The sequence below is a fragment of the Neltuma alba genome, unplaced genomic scaffold (genome assembly GCF_004799145.2).
Source record: "Neltuma alba isolate B1F8T4 unplaced genomic scaffold, ASM479914v2 tig00011347_pilon, whole genome shotgun sequence".
In the NCBI taxonomy this organism is placed as follows: Eukaryota; Viridiplantae; Streptophyta; class Magnoliopsida; order Fabales; family Fabaceae; genus Neltuma; species Neltuma alba.
Window position 1 is genome coordinate 72754 of NW_021636047.1, and position 17848 is coordinate 90601.

Sequence of the window (17848 nt, forward strand, 5' to 3'; positions counted from 1 at the left end):
TTTACCATCAATAACCCCAACCAAACAGATCATCTACGGTAATGCAATGAGGATTATCATTTCACATTCACAATAAAGTTGAACCAAACAGGTCCTTAATCATTTACTATTTTTTTTTCCTGCGTTTGTTGGAGGCTCCCTAAGCATCCATGGAGACTTAGATAGACTTGATGTGGGTTTAAGTTTTGGTCTGGGCCTTGAAAAACCTGCTCTATGTATGGACATGACATCAGGCTGTAGGCTTGCAATCCAAATCTATGTCTCTTTAATAAAATCCTATCCTACCAACGGGAGTTGATCCAAGTGATAAGCGGCTTGGTACCGCTTAAGTAAGGTCTCGAGTTCGAACCTCAGCGTATACAGAAATTCCCGTTAAGAGACTCACCCACCACAACCAGGTGCGCGACGCGGGTCGGACCCAGATATAGTCGGAGCAAAAGCTCCAGTGAACTGGGTGGGTAACAAAAAAAATAAATAAATAAAACCCTATCCTATTTCCCCTCCAAGTAACAGGAACCAAGAGAAAGCAATCCATGTCTGAAACTTCGTGTACAGTTTCATGTAATTTGCTTTTGGATTGCCGATAGATAGCACCCAGAGAAGAAAAAGAATATAATTGGCGAAGAAAGGCAATGTCATCGATCCGACATATCTTGTCCTGCACTTCGGATCCTTGCATTGTGCTGGGGGAACTGGTTCACTCAAAGCGGGGTCCTTGCTTAACATCTTGAAAGCAATAATCTATAAACAATCTTAAAGGAAGCCCACAATATTTTAAAAGATACTCCCTCCAATCCTACATAATTAGTTTATAAATATTAAAAAATTAGTTAAAATAGTTATTTGGGAAAAAAAACACATGTTGGTTTTTCTAAAAGTACTCTACCTGAAACCTAATTGTTAAGTTGATCTTCGCTCTAAATGTAAAACATATTTATCATATTTATCAGTTTTTTTTTAAAATTAACTTTATTGATGCTCTCTCAATCACAATCAAATAAGAGACGAAGGGAGGATACTAAGAAAGATGATTATGGTATTTTAGGAAAAATATGTCATATTTCTTATAATTAACTAACTTGCTTAACTTCCTTAATCTAATCAAATTAGTTAAACAAATCTTATATTAAGTACAAAAAGAGTACCCAATCCAGTTCGTACATTTAGGACTCGAGTAGTAATACTAACAAGGCACATGAAGAAAAAATGTTCACAGATACATTTTTTGGACCCATGATGTGGTCAAAGCACTGTTTCAGTTAACTATGGAAAAAAAAATCATTCCGAGTGACGATGTTGCCCTTTGTAATGTTAAAAAAAAAAAAAAGTTAATCGTTTTTTAATTCTGAAATCAAAACGTCTTTTCTCGCCAGAAACAAATTCATTTGGTAGGAGATTTGTATTTGACTTGCTTAAAATTTACTGGCACTTTGTAGCATCTCAGGGTTTGGAACAGAGCATCTGGTTCTTATCCACAAAATTATTTCAGGCCAAGGGTTCCATATGCTTAATGGTACCCCGAATTTTGTTCCCCAATAAAGTCTCCCTTTTGAAGTCAACAACTAACTAAAAACCCCTTTAATTATGGTTAATGCTGTTGAAACCAGAGTTCACGTTGGTCAAGGGTTAGGTAAGAATTCTCAGACGATCTAAGAACCATGCAAAACGTTCTCCAGAGAACTTGAGGAGAAGAAGCTCAATAAAATGGATATTCCTCATTATTACACAGATTTTTTTCTTCTTCTTTTCTTTCCTCTCTTTTTTCTTTTCATGGTGCACTAGGAGTGTGGAAGAAAACAAGGGAAAATTGAGGGAAGCAAAGTAGTTATTATACAATAGCTTTTGAAGCTTATCTCAAACTCTCAACAATGGAGGTTGTAACATGTGTTAGAACTTAGAACGCTTAGCATCAAGCTCAAAAGCTTCCTAGGATGGAAAGATGCTATGCTTCTAATAGATTGCCTTCGTTAACTATGAGTATACAACTTAAGATGAGGAAATTAAAACAAGGTAAGATGTTGTTTAAGGAGGGAACTGTGAGTTGAAATGTGTGAAATCAGGAATCTTCGATCGTTTCTTTTCTCTCAGTCTGCACCACCTGAAATAGAAGTAATGATAACGTTATCATTGAACCCCTATTGAATATCATTTGCTAATTAAGAAGCCTTATAAAATGTTCTCAAATGCCAAAAAAAAAAGAGAATTCCCGAAAAGCCAAACTTTTCTTACCAAAGTCTCTTGGGGTTTTGCATTTGAAGCATTCTGTCCTGCTAGCATAATTGTGCACTCCACAGCCATATCTGCTACACCAGAAAGTGAACAAAATCTTTGCGTCACATAATGAAGAAATGTGGCGATCTTATATATTTTGTTTAGTAAGATAGACAGAAGATCGGTCAGATTTAGTGAGAAGATTGTGTATTAAGCGCCTTTATATGAAAACCATATTCATTTTCATTTGTGGTCACTCTCATTACTCACTGTCTCAACCATATTCACCTTTTATCTAACAAGAAGTTGTTTATACTAAAATAAACAAGCAAAAGCAATGCTGCTCTTGTAGGCTAAAAGAAAAGAGGTTGCTCTTAATTAGGTTGTTCTGCTTTTCTTAAAGCTGCAAATCTATAAGATAAAGAACGTAGAATTCTTGTGAGTATTGTCGCGATCCATTTAACTTGCTATGAAATTTTCGTACTAGTGCAGGTGCAAAAAAATGCGCAGATTAGACACTATACTGAATGATTCATATATAAAGAGATAATGAACTGACCCAGTGCAAATCCAATCACCACTCTTCCATCCTGGAGGGAAACTGCAATCTGATCCATATCCTCCAGAACCCACCATGTTTCCTGCATATAGAGAAGCATAATCATCTTTGGTGGCGCCGCATCTATAGCAGCTGGATCGGCTGGCGTAGTTATGAGCCCCACAGTTCATGGCAGTGCAAAACCAGTCCCCTGCTAAAGCCTCGGTCCTATTGTATCCATAAGTTGAAGGATCAGGACCACCAAACTTGGGGTACCCACAACGCTGGCACGCATCTCTCTTCTTGAAATTTATGTGCTGGCAAGCTCCACACATCCAATCTCCTCCTGCTGCCCAGCTCATTTTTCCTGTTTAATTACTCTTAAATGTGACGTTATGGTTTACAAAAATGTCAGGTCTCATCAAATCTTAGCATTGTTCATATGAGAGCTATATGATTCATCTCGTTGGACATAAACCCACGCAACAATGAGAAACTATTTAAAAGCCTGCACTGATGAACCTTATGTTCTGTTATTCTACTAACAAACTAAGGTAATGAGAGAAAGGGATTTTGCATAATCAACTATTGATAGCAGAAACTACATATATGAGCTTCATGTGCTATGATTGAACCATGAGGCTACACTGGACGAGGATCTATAGACAAATTTGGATGAGATAAACGCAGAAGTGAGATGTTTACCTTAGTACAGAATGATCAAGAACACGAATGCGCTCAAAGAATGGCTTGCTGCTATGGGAGAGTCTGAGAAAATAACGAAGATGGTGGTGAGTCTGGTGGTTAAGTTGGGAGGGCTTTATATACTAGTTATGAGACCATATCGTGTGTGGGGAACATGGATGTTCTTTTCTTGTTCACTGGTAATCAAGAGATAGATTTCTCAAGATGGGATTCCAAAAGTAGAAAAAATTTTATTAATAAAAATTGCTCCTGTTTCTCACTCGTTATTTTACGACATGGGCTCATAAAAGTAAGAAATAACATTGCAGGTATGTACATGCATTTTAATTTTTTCCAATCCAAAAACCCGCTTTTGCCCTTCTTTACTTGATTCCTATGCATTATTGAGAGAGAACATATGCAGGACGTGAGGCATTATGAGGGGAAGCAACTATGTGGTAAGACTTCACAAGAATCTAACATCCCTTGAACCCCACTTATGTTAGTCGTTGATAATATGCACTACCTGATGTCTTAAATATGGGAGCTATGTAAGAGGTTTACTTTGACCCTAAATATAAAACAATCTCAATCCATTTTACCTCCCGACTTTATAATTCTTTTTCACAAAGTATCCTTGTCAGGTACACATAGTAAGCGAGTTTTTATCAAAAGGCAATTATAATATACTACCTCCAACCCTTAATATAAGACTCAATTGACTTATTTAGAGAAATTAAAGAAGTTCAAAAAAATATTATATATTTATCATTTTTCTTCAAACTAATTTGTCTAACTTAGAAACTGATATATATATATATATATATATATAATCTAATGATATACATAAAAATTTTAAAGAGATTATGTGATATATGTTATAATTAATTTTTTAGCTTTCTTAATTTCTTTAAATTAGTTAGTTAGGTTTTACATTAAGACCTAAAGATAGTATATGATTACAAAAGACATTCTAAAACAAACTAACATATATTAATTGGAAATAACTAATTTAACTAATTTTCTTAATATCCGCAAACTAGTTATCTGGCTCTTATATTAAGTATTAGATGTAATATGAGCTCATCATACTGCATAATTGGATCCATGCTTTGATGCAAAACAGTGTGAGTCCCTCGCCCAACCTGCATATAAACCTTCACTGGTTACACGTCTGGTGGTATGTGCAGTATGAGAGCGAAAACTTGGAGTTAAAAAAGTTGAACGAATAAATTCCAGTCTTATGCACATCCAATTCCAAGTTATTTTTTCTTCTTTTCAATCACTTTATGACAATAATTGAAATTCCATTCGAGCATTCACCTCCATTATCAAACAACAATACTTTTGTTTCCCAGCTTCGTTAGCGAGTATATTCATGCTTAAATTCTTGGTTAATTCCAAATGAACATAAATGCGCTATCACAATGATTTTACATAAGTGCACAAATGGCAGGACGTGATTAGCAATATTTTCATGGTGTTACTTTTCTAGGGAGAAATAGTCGGATTAATGCATTTGTGGGTTCCATAGTTTTATAGATATTGGAACGTCAATTTACTCCCTTAGTTTTTGTGTGTGTGCGTGTGTAAAAGAAACACTTATCAAAGTCACGCGGTTCAAATTGTTCGCTAAATTTAATTAAAAACAAGCAATAAATTTGTAAGATATATATATATATATTTTCAAATATCTCTTTGTTTATAAAGAGAATACATGAGACATAATAAATGAAAATTTATTATAGAGAGATAATAAATGAGATATATTTAATGGGTATAAAAATAAAAATACTAGTTTAAAATTTCAGATAAAAAGAATTTGTGTCTAATATTTAGAAACATCCCGGCAAGAGTGATTGTTTCTTACTAAAAGAAACAGAGAGAGTATGAAATTAAGGTAAGTATGTCAAAATATATTTTTGCCATTCTTTTTTTTTCCCCTAGGTAGAAATATCTTTTTATTAGAGGTAATCCTATTTAATATACTGTTAAGCACTATATATACGCGTACCTCCTAATGAGAATTCTACTATTGATTTATCATATTATGAGATATTAATGTTTTTTGCTAAAACAACTCTATTGGTTATTTTTGCCATCCCCATCTGGCCTACATTCCCATCTCTATTCACTTAAACATCCTCCCTCTCAACCAAATGGGCCATATGGTGGTCCCTTTCTGCCATCCGTCGACATGGTTTTTTTTTGGGAGGGGGTATCGTTAGGTTCTTTAATTAGCCTCGATAAGATCAAAGTAAAAGCTTAGAGGAGCATATATTTGGATGGAGAGAGAAGCACATGGAAAGAGAAAATTAGAAAATAAAACATGAGGGAAAAGAAACCTTTTTTCTCGGGATCAATAGAAAAAATTAATTAAAAAGGAAGAAGAAGATGCATGTAGGGTCTATATATTTTCTTTCTAACTTCTTCTCTTCAGTTTTCTCTTCAGAAGTTGATAAATGTAGAGAGAAAATATGCCTTCCAAAATTGCTTAAGGTTTGCAGCGCTCATAAGGACCTTGGAAAGCCTTTTTTGTTGAAAAATCAAATAAATTGTTGTCATTGTGAAATTAGTTACTTTTTTCTTTTCTCACTTCTCTTTTTGGTGGAAATTTTCATATTTATTTCCTCATATTCATTCAAACATAAAGAGAGAGAACTTTTTTTTTTTCTTTTTGTATTTTCTCTTCCCCCATCTTCCTCTCCTCTATTTTCTCTTCTCATCAAAACAAACCAAACATATTACCTAAAAATAACACAAATAAATTCTTCACACTGGTGGCGGGGAATCCGGAACGTTAACTTCCCGATTAAATTGTTAGATCCTAATAGAACCAAACCCATTGATTTCTTGGAATGAAACAAACAAACAAGTCTTATAGAGCTTTCTCCCAGTATTCTCTCAGCCTCATTGCAAGATTAGCATTAAATGGTCTTTTTGTTTTGGGTTAATTAATCCGCAAGTCCTTATAGTTTCAACAAATTTTGAATTAGGTCTCTATAGTTTTTTTTCTTTTTATCAGATCCTTATACTTTTACCTTTTTTTAATTAGGTCCTTGTATTTATTTTTCTTTTAATTAAGTCCTTATAATTTCACTAAATTTTTAATCAGGTCCATGTAGTTTTAATTTTTATTTATTAATTAAATATAAGCTTAATTACATAGATTAATACTGAAATATAAAATATTAATAATTAAATTAAATTAATAATTATGTAATAAAAAAGTAATAAAATTAATTAATTCAGGAAAATTTTTTAGAACAATTAATTTTTTTGGTGAAAAAATTAAAATCATTATAATAATTCAATATCTTTAGAATATTATTTTTTATAAACTAATATTAAATAATATATACTATTTTATGTTTATATAATAGTACTATTAGAATTTATAAAATAAAGAATAAAAAATTCAGGGACTTAATTAAAAATAAGATGAACTTATAAGGACTTGATAAAAAGAAAAATAAATACAATGACCAAATTAAAAACAGGTAAAAGTATAAGGACCTGATAAAAAGAAAAAAAATTATAAGGACCTGATTCAAAATTAGTTGAAACTATAAGGAGCTGTGGATTAATTATCTTTTTTGTTTTTCCTTCCTTTTTTTAATATATCGTGGTTAATGCATTTGTGTTTGCGAAGGCAAATGATAAGAAACCGTATTGGAATATGGAGAAGGTTTGTGGCGGACCGACGTTGAGCGGAATATAGACAAGTGAACTTGGTCATCTACCTTTTAAAAAAGTGGTTCCTGGAGGGAATTTCTTTGAACCACCATATTGGAATATCTATACGGAGAAGCTTAATTAATTCTCATATATATCCATATACGCATACATATACTACTTTCAGTTCTTAATATAAAGTCTAATTAACTAATTTAGAGAGATTAAAAAAATTAGTTAGGTTATTTATTTGTAATAAACAGATGTTATCTTCTTTAAAATATCATTGGTAATTATATATATTAGCTAAAACTATCATTAATAAAACCTTTAACATGTACAACTATTACAAGGATTATTTTAGAAAAATAGATAAATATAAGAAACAGGTAGATTAAAATATTATATTTAAAACTAAATTGAATATCAAATTAACTTTCCTATCAAGATCTAGAGGGAGTATATGCAAAGTTAATGTGCAAACTTGGAAAACATAAAATTAAAAAAATTAAAAAAATTAAAAATTAAAAAGTAATTATATGGTGGGACAGGCTCAGTACTTTAAACGGAATTTTAATACCACACTCAGTGATTCACTCGTACGAGACGCAATAATATAATATATAGTTTCCTCATGCATTTCCAAAAAGGATATTACCAGAGAATATGCATGAATAAACTTTCCACACGCAAATTGTTAGATATTTTGAAAAATTACTGGTGCACAAAATATCACTTTTATAGCGGCCCTTTACACTTGTCGCAAAACAATATAAAAATTGTGACTGGTGAATTTTGACTTTCTACACTGACTGCTGAGAAAAGCTTTCTGAAGCAGTTAAAAAAATTATTCAAACTATTTAATTTATTTGAAATTAATAACTTGGTTCAATTAACTGGTATAGTAAGTAATTGTTTTAAGCAAGATTTAAGCACAGAATTGACTATAAAATCTTCCTTTCTGTTATGTTAATTCTCCCCGTGCCAACTATATCGCCCCATATCACATGATAAGTCTCCTCTCCAGTCACATGTTAATTTGAAGGCAATTTTTTAATTGTTAACTTTCCAACTATATGAAAAAATTAACATTAACCATTAAAATAATGACATTAATAGTTAATTTTATAACGTCTATGGGCAAAATTATTATGATTTTAAACTTTTGAAGCAAAATTTGTACCCAAAAAAACTTATAAATGTCTGGCACTCTTATGTGAAAACTTTCGCAAATCCTAAAAGCCTTTCTTAAAACAAGTAATTTAGTGCATTTGAATCAATGAAGGTTTTCAGTTAGTCTCAGTGAGTAGAATATGCGAAAAGAAATAGCCTTGTTGGAAGGATTTTCAACCTCTAATAATTCCTAAATTGAGTAATTACTTCTTACAATTTTTTTAACTCTTTAGAATTTATCTTGATTCTATTATCTCTGACTCATATGCAAACTTTTTTTTTTTTTGGTAAAGGAAGGGGCCGAAGCCCAACAAAACACTCAATTATAAATCGTTCTCCTACTTTCTATACCAACAAGGTCAGCCTCAAGGACTTCCTGCATCTCTTTAGGTGGACTCGTCCAGATCACTTTTTCGTTTATTCTCCCATTGCACATTGAAGTCATTTTGTCTGCGCTTCTGTTCCCCTCTCTATAGATGTGAGAGAGTTGAATATTCCAGTCTCTCTGCAGGATTTCTTTGATCATCCTTGCTAAATCTCTCCTGCTGCTGATGGGGTTTCCATTCTTGATATCCTGAACTACTTGGAGTGCATCACACTCCACTTCTATCTTCCTCAAACCCAAATCCCATCCCATACGTAGCCCTTCATACAGTCCCCATACCTCTGCCTCCCTCGCACCCTTACACTGTATTCTCATATTAAATCCCCTGATCCATTCGCCGCAATCTCCTCTGATCAAGCCTCCACATCCTGCGAAGCTGCTTCCATTCCATCTTCCATCTGTGTTTAGCTTACACCATCCTATCTTAGGCTTTTGCCAAGCAATTAGGATTGTTTCTGCTCTGAGCTCTCTGAAGAACTCGTTGTTCCTTACCTCCTTATAGCTTTCTGCATATCTGATTATCACTTCAGCAGCATTATTTGGGATACTGAAGTCGGTTTCATGCACAAATTTGTTTCTCCACCTCCAAATTAGCCAGCATCCTGTCGCAAAACATTCCTTCCATCCATTGTCTTTATTGAGGGCTCCATTCACCATGAGGTTATTGTTGAGCCATTCTTTCCACTCCTCATTAAAGAATCTTGACCACTTATTTCGGGGTACTACTCCTTTCCAGATTGCTTTAGCATAAGGACACTCTCTAAGTGCATGGGACATATCCTCTATTGCTGCACTGCAGATGCTACATTCTCCATTACTCGTATCCCATCTGCTTGTTTGAGCTTTTGTTGGCAGCCTTTTGTGCGCGACAATCCACATGAAGGTTTGTATACGTTCTGGGGTCCTTAACTTCCATATTTGTCTCCATAAGTCATCACTGACTTGTTCATCCACCCCAACTAAGCTGTTGTAGGTGCTGGCAATGGTGAAGTTGCCTTTCCCTGATATCTTCCACTTTAACTTGTCATCGGGTCTCTTGTCTTGTGGCGGCAGCATGCTAGAAATCTTTTCAGTCACACTGGTTGGTATCCACACCTCCAATTCTGACAGTTTCCATTGTCCATTCTCCCCTACTAAGTGTTCTACTCGCATCTCTCTACTTATCTGGGTTGGGTTTGTGACATAGTTAATAAGAGCGCCTTCTTGCTGAATCCATCTATCTATCCATACTCTTGTGTCCTTCCCGTTTCCAATCTCTTTATACATATTTTCCTCAAAGAGTGGCCACATTTTAGTCAATTCCTTCCACAGTCTCGAGTCACTACTTTTGGCAACAAGGGTTTGCTGATCTACCCGGTCTCTTCCATATTTCCCCTTGAGCACTTGAACCCAAAGATTATTTGGTTCAGAGTGCATCCTCCAGATTAGCTTCAATAAGAACGCATCATTCATTTTTCTCAGTGATCTAAGACCCAAGCCTCCTTCATTCTTTGGTTTGCATAGAGTTTTCCATCCCACGGCATGCCATTTCCTGTTGTTTCCTTGTTCTCCCCATATGAACTTCCTTTGAGCTTTCTCTATCTCCTCCACCACTCCTGTTGGGACTCTGTCATGCTGCATAGGATATAATGCCATTGAACCCGTGACAGCTTTGACCAAGGTTGATCTTCCGGCCAGTGAGAGGCTCTCTGCCTTCCATCCATTCAGCCTCTTTCTAACTTTCTCGACCACCGCTTCAAACTTACTTTTACGTTGCCTTGGGTAGGAGATATTTGCCCCTAGATATCTACCGAGCTCATCTACTTGTTTAAATCCACTTCTGGCACATATCTCATTTCGCACCCGTTGAATGACATTAGGTGAGAAATATATATGTGATTTCTCCTGGCTTATTCTGTGTCCAGAAACTGCTCCAAATACCTGCAAAACATCTAAAATGACATTTATATGGTTAGTGTTTGCCTCTGCAAAAAGCACGAGGTCATCCGCGAACATCATGTGGGAGATGGTAGGTCCTCTCCTTCCAGCTCTCACTCCTCTCCATTTTCTCTCTCTCACTTTATCTTGAATTAGATGAGTCAGTTTTTCCATGCCGAGCACAAATAGGTATGGGGAAATGGGATCACCTTGCCTTAGTCCCCGGGTTGCTTTGAAGTCTTGAAGTTTCTCACCATGCCAGATAATTTGTGTAGACGTAGTATCCATGCATCCCAGAAATCTTTCTATCATATGGTCGGGACACTTTAGTTCTTTTAGGATCTTCTCCATATAACTCCAGCTAATTCTATCATAAGCTTTTTCCAAGTCAATCTTGATTGCCATGAAGCCCTTCTTGCCCCTTTTCTTTCTCATAGAGTGGATCATTTCATTAACTATAATGACATTATCATGTATGTTCCTTCCAGGTACAAAGCTCACTTGAAATGGGGAAATCAAATCCTTCATGATATTTTTCAGTCTCGACACAATCAGCTTAGAGAAGCATTTATACACCACATTACACAAGGAGATTGGTCGAAATTGACTTACTTTTTCCGGGCTGTCCACTTTGGGTATAAGTGTGATTAAGGTTCGATTCACCTCCTTTATGGTCTCTGGTCTACTCCACATTTGTTTAACAGCTTGGTATATATCCTCTCCCACTATTTCCCAATTTTTCTGGAAGAAAGCTGCTGGAAATCCATCCTCACCAGGCGCTTTAAGGCTCCCGATGGAAAACATGGTGCTCTTCACCTCCTCTCTTGTTATATCAGCGCTTATCCTGTTCCAATCCTCTTTCTCAATACTTGGCCATGAGTGCTGAGTAGTAACCCATCCTCTATCAGTCTCCTCCTCTTTGAATAGATTCTGGTAATAATCATTTATCAAGGCTCCCACTTCTTCCTTCCCTTCAACCCAATTGCTATCATCATTCTTTAAGGTGGTGACCCTGTTCCTTCTTCTCCGAATGGTAGTCTTGGTATGATAGTACTTTGTGTTTCTATCTCCATCATTCAACCATTTTGTTCTTGCTTTCTGAAACCAAAACAACTCTTCCTGCTGTAGAATCTCATTTAGTTCCGTGTTCAAAGACTCCTCTAGTTCCTCAAGTCTTCTATCCTTGCGGTTTTGCAGAGCTCTTTGAATTCCAGCCAGTCTTCTCAATAACTCATTTTTCTTTTTCTTTATATGACCAAACACATTTCTATTCCAGTCTTGAAGCTTTTCCTCCAACCGTTTTAACTTCATTCCAATTTCGCTTTGCCCAACCCATTGATCAACAAGAAAGCTTTTGAAATCCTTGTGTCTTAGCCAAGCTGCTTCGAATCTGAATGGTCTCTTCTCCTTGTTTCCTCTTTCTGTCTCCAGGTGGATACATAGGGGGTGGTGATCAGATTGAGTCCTCGGTCCTACTCTCACCACTGCTTCACAGAATTTCATTCTCCACGCCACATTACAAAGTCCACGGTCAAGCCTTTTATACATTCTACAAGCATGGTTTATTACAGGTCCTTTCCAAGTGTACTTTGGACCCTTAGAGCCTAAGTCAATAAGATTGCAGCGCTCTATGTAATTTCTGAATTTTTTACATTTTTTCTCATTCACTAGCTTCCCTCCCCTTTGTTCTTCCGCTTCCTTTATATCATTGAAGTCCCCGGCTAAAAGCCAAGGCACCTTCATGTTTTTGGCTATCTCCTGCAACCTTTCCCATAGCTCCCTTCTCTCCAATTCACGTGGGCTAGCGTATATTGCCGTGAAGTACCAGCTTTCCTTACTTATTTCGTTGACTTCACAGTGAATATACTACTTATTACTCTCAATCTTCCTGATTTTTAAGTTGTCATCATTCCACAGAATCCATATTCCTCCTGTCATACCCCTAGCTTCTTCAATCAGTTGGTTCTTGAAACCCATCCGTTAAATAACTTCCTGAGCTTTAGTCCCACTGCACCGAGTTTCCACTAAAACAACAACTTGAGGCTTAAATCTTCTCATTAATTCTTTTAGAGCACTTCCGAAATTCTTACCGGCTGCTCCTCTTGCATTCCAGACTAGAATCATTAATTAATGGTAAATTGAGGATGGACCAACAACCACTTATGCGTTACTGAGATCAGTATCGCGTTCCTTACTGGCCCCTTCTTCTCCTTGCCGGACAAGCCCCTCCTCCTTATACAATTCCGTTGCTTCCAACTGGACTTCTGGGTCTGGTGGTTTAGTGTCCAGATCCATGCCCGCCTCAGGCCGGTCTAGAAGATTGCCCAAGAAGCTTTCCACAATGTTGTCCTCTAGGTGTTCTCTATTTTCAATTCTCGGCCCAATTGGTCTCTCTTCAGACTGGCCCAACTTACACATATCTCTCTCATGTCTGATAATCTGCCGTGTCACTGGGTCGGTCCCACTGCTGCAATTACTGTCGCTGCTTCCTCTCACCTGCTCTTCTTTCTTTTTCTCAATTGACCTTTCCCTTGATCTCTCTCTTATTCTGCTCTCTGTTGCTTCTATATTTCTGTCACTTTTACCACTCTCTTTTTCTAATATGCCACGTTGTACTTCCTTCCCTTGGTTGGCTCTCAACTCTAACTTTTTATTTTGTTTCTTTTTCATTGGTTCATACTTTTTCGGGTTACTTTCTCTTCCTTTCTGTTCATTAGAAATTTCTTGTAGTGGTACTCTGTTTCCTTTTTGTACTATTTCTTCCCCGCCAGTCTCTTCCTCAACTTCCAACACAGCAAATCTCGAGGTACCTGCTTTCTTCTCCTTTCTGCCACCTTTTTTTATTTCAGTACTAGTCTGATCCTCTCTAGGTGCAGGTCTTCTCCCCCGTCTTGGTCTTTGTGCCACCATCCATCCTCCGTAGGGGTGTTCCTGAGAGGTTGCCGGTTTGTTTTCCGGGCTCCTTGTGCTTTCACCGGTGTTGGAAGCTTTCCTCTCCCCCTGTTTTCCTCCTTCATGGTTCTGGCCATTTTGCGTGTTTTTGGCCAGGCAATGTTCTGCATTGTGTCTAAATTTTCCACACCCAAAGCAAATCAGATGTAGTCCCTCATATTCTATCTTAAGGATATTTCCATCGACCATATAAGACGGAAGTAGTGGGGCGTTCAAGTCCACTTCTACGCACATCCTAGCAAACATCGTTCTTGCTCTTGTCAGTGTCATCTCATCCACCTTAATCGCCTTTCCTATCTGGTTACCCAGGTTATAGAAGAATTTACGGTCATAGTAATCTCCTGGTAATCCAGGTAGTCTCACCCACACCGCTACTCGGTTGATACGTTCATTCCAAGGTTGGAAATTTCGTTTCCAAGTCTGGACCGTTAGATAATGACTGGCGACCAACCAGGGGCCCCCTTCCAGAGCAAAGAAATAGTCGTCCCAGTCTGTAAAGGTTGCAATCATGTAACCATTACCTATGTCCGAGAGATCTACCGTACCTGCTTTTCCCCACATGAGCTGAGCCTTCCTTCTCATCTGCATGAAGCCGATAGTTCCGCCCAACAATTTGATAATCAGCGACATTTCCCAGTTCTTTTCTAGCCTTCTCCTTTCTTCTTCAGAAAAGCAAATCTGGGGGCAACTACCTCTACTCCTTGTTTCATTTCTTCCTCATTGCTCAGAAGTAGACTCCCGTCCCAGGGTATTTCAACCCTCTTCATTCTCTGTGGGTTCTGTTCATAACCCGCCGAGGGCTTAACTGCATCTCTGTAGGATAAGGGGCTTGAGGTGGTGTTGACTGGAAGTTCACTTTCTTCTGTCATCCAGTCTTCCTCACGAGCTCTCAAGGATACTTCCCCAGTAAAAGTTCCTGTGGTCCTCTGCGATTTACCTCTGCTTTCATCTGTTCCCATTTCTTCATTCCCGCTCTTAGTATTTCCTTGCTTTGGCAACGTAATCACATTTCCTTCTGACCCGGCAGTGCTCTTTTGATCTTCAATCCCCCCATTAGGAGCCCTCAGACCCTCCATAGGACGATCTGGTGGCTGTTTCCGGGGAGTGAGGTCGACAGAAGACATGGAAAAACTTACTCTTGGCAGACACTCTCTCTCTACTTTCTCTCTCTAACAGTTCGGCTAACATCTTCGACTCATATGCAAACTTTAAAATGATAAAAGCCTTTCATATTTTAAACCCTTACTTTTTTAAACACAAGCCATATGTATATATCATTTGCTACCCCCTTGAGCATGTTACTTTTCTTTTCTCCATAAAGTTATCCATGCATGCACATCATTGTAACAACATTCTCTTCTTCATGTCATATACATCTTACAATAGTATTAATTGTTGCCTACATACCTATAGAAAAGAGAGAGAGAAGAAAATAGAGCAAAAAAAGAATAAAAATGGCGCAAGTAAAGTGAAAAAAGAAATTAAATCCAAAACAAAAAGAAAAAGAAGAAAGCAAAAGAAAAAAAAGGAAAATAAAGAAAAGGGCCATTGATTTATTTATTTACAACCAATATATATATCTTTGGGAAAATGATAGAAAAATGATTCCTAAATTTCAAAATTCCCAAATGATCACCTACATAAGCAAAATTTTAGTTAGGTATAGGTGATCAAATTGTGATATACCAATTTGCCGAATTTAAGAAAAAACACCAAGCATCCTCACCAGTTGGCTGATTGTTGGAGTTCCAGTATCAGCGGTGGTCACCGGAGTTCAAGTGGGCTACTATTACTGAAGCCCAGACGGCTGGCCGACATCCAGTCACTGGAGCTCTAGCGACTTGCATCTATTTTTTAGGAACTTTTTGAAGTTCAGTAATGTAATTGACAAGTTCTTTAACGTTATTAATAATTTCAGTATAACAATTAACAATAGTTTTTTTAGGACATTTAAAAAGTGGTATTTTTGCAACTTCAATAATGCAACTAACAAGTTTTGTAACATTATTAACAACTTCGGTATAGCAGTTAACAATAGGTTTTTTAAAAAATTAAAAAAAGGCATTTTTCCAATTTCAGTAATGTTGTTAACAAGTCATGTAATGATATTAACAACTCTCATAACACCATTAACAAAATTTCCCAATAAAAGTTGATGTTGTTAATATTTGTACAACAAAAATTTTTTGTTTATTAGACAATCACTATGGTTACAAGAGTTATTAATATCATTACATAACTTGTTATTAGAGTCGCTAATTGCATTATGAGAGTTGTTCATATCATTATATAACTTGTTAACTGAGTTACTAAAGTTATAAAAATAACACTTTTAAATTTCCCAGAATACTTGTTCTTAAATACTATGCCGAACTTGTTAATAGCATTACAAAATTTATTAATCGTGTTATTTGTAACATCCCAAATTTTGACTCAAAAGTGCAGAAAAATTGCCTAACATGTGAAGGTTACTAGGCATTTTTTAGCAAGAGTCCCGGAGGTTCCCTGAAGGGACAAAGGGACTCCCAGAGATTAAATTGCAAAGCGAACGTTTTCTGCGATTAAGAAAAAAGGAAGATAGAGACTCTAGTGAAGTCTCATAGGGTTGAATATAAGGAAATGGAGATGAATGCAAGCCAAAGCTTATGTTAGAGGCCTCAATGAGGTGAATTATGGGATTAAGCCGAATCAGGGGTAAAATCATAATTTTGCAAAGTTTTGAGCCAGAAAGGACCATAATGAAAATTATGCCTGAAATTCCAAAAAAAAAAATCTCAAAAAATGGGAAATGGCATTTTAAGACTTTTTTGTGAAAAGAAATGACAAAAATACTCCTCGATTGACTTTAATGGACTTTCTACTATTATGACTCATTTTGAGATATACAGTTAGATTTAATTGTTTGAGGCCTCCTTATGACTATTCTACTAGTCTTTTGGAGATGTGACTAATTTTATAATTTTCTGTAGTCTCTTAACTCATGAATCCCTATTTTTTTCTTAATTTTCTGAGGCCTCCTTATGGCTCAAACAATTAAATCTAACTATATAGCTCAAAATGAGCCATAATCTTAGAAAGTCCATTAAAGTCATCTGAGGGGTATTTTTACCATTTCTCTTCACAAAAAGGCCTTACAATGCCATTTTCCATTGTCTAAGATTTTTCTAGAATTTTCAGGCACAATTTCTATTTTTGTCCTTTTCTGACCTGAAATTCTGTAAAATTACAATTTTACTCTTGGTTCGACTTAACCCCATAATTCACTTTATTGAGACCTCTAACATAATTTTTGACTTGCATTTATCTCCATTTTCTCATATTCGACCTCCTGAGATTTTATTGGAATCTCTATCTTCCTCTTTTCTCAATCCCAAAAAACGCTCGCTTTGCAATTTAGTTCCTGAGAATCTTGTGATTCCTCCAGGGAACCTCCGAGACTCTTACAAAAAAGGGTCTAGTAGGCTTCACTTCTTAGGCAATTTTCCTATACCTTTGAGCCAAAATTTGGGATGCTACATTATTGAAGTGGTAAAGATGCCCCTTTTTGAATTTGTTAGAAAACATGTTGTTAATTATTATTATATTAGACTTGTTAATAGCGTGAAAGAACTTGTTAATCTTATTACTGGATTTGAAAAAAAAAATTCCTAAAAAAATAGTTGCCAGTCGCCAGATCTCCAGTAATTAGTCATCAGCCAGACACCAGAGGTCTGGTGACCGGTGGCCACTAACGGCATTGGAGTTCCAACGATCGACAGGCCGAGAAGGGTGTTTGTTCTTTTTTTTTTTCAGGAAAAAAAATAAAGGCCAATATGACCATTTTAGCAAATTTGCAAATCCCAATTTGATTACCTATATCTAAACTAGAATTTTACTCATTTACATGACCATTTGGGGATTTCATTATTTAACTATCATTTTTTTGTCTTTTTTCCTATATCTTTCTTCATTCATATGACTCAATTTAACTTTATTTTCTCATCTCATATGCATGTATTATTTCCTATGTTTTACTTTCCATTCCATGTAGCCTATATGGATCATTACAAGCCAAAAATACCCCTTAATTTTAAAATGCACATATATCTAATGGCAGAGATTTAGACTTATTACAAGCCTATAATAAAAGCTAGCATAAGATGATTTGAGTGAAAGAACCCCATTAAAAATGGGATGAGTGAAACACTTATATTTCTTGAGAGCTCTCTTCTACTTTATTCCCTAGTTTTAACTCCATTTTTGATTCTTCTATATTTATTATTCTATGACAATGGTTGACTTCAGGAATGTGATTGATTGAGTTATTACTTTCG

The 17848-nt window shown here is 36.1% G+C and overlaps 2 protein-coding genes across 3 annotated transcripts; both read right to left on the reverse strand.

The window, feature by feature from the left end:
• Positions 1 to 1812: 1812 nt before the first annotated feature.
• On the reverse strand, positions 1813 to 3530 carry LOC114712344 (zinc finger Ran-binding domain-containing protein 2-like). Of its 2 annotated transcripts, none has more exons than XM_028896864.1 (4): positions 3455 to 3530; positions 2771 to 3116; positions 2230 to 2300; positions 1813 to 2098 (listed from the first exon to the last, which is right to left on the reverse strand). In XM_028896864.1, the coding sequence occupies exons 2-4, from the start codon at positions 3109 to 3111 to the stop codon at positions 2085 to 2087; spliced, it is 426 nt and encodes a 141-aa protein (XP_028752697.1). In that variant the 5' UTR covers positions 3112 to 3116; positions 3455 to 3530; the 3' UTR covers positions 1813 to 2084. The 2 variants fall into 2 exon arrangements, with proteins under 2 accessions (XP_028752697.1, XP_028752696.1); XM_028896863.1 differs by having other exon boundaries at positions 2230 to 2303.
• Positions 3531 to 12743: 9213 nt separating this feature from the next.
• LOC114712345 (nipped-B-like protein B) lies at positions 12744 to 14165 on the reverse strand. Its single transcript, XM_028896866.1, has one exon. The coding sequence runs from the start codon at positions 14163 to 14165 to the stop codon at positions 12744 to 12746; it is 1422 nt and encodes a 473-aa protein (XP_028752699.1).
• Between the last annotated feature and the right edge of the window lie 3683 nt (positions 14166 to 17848).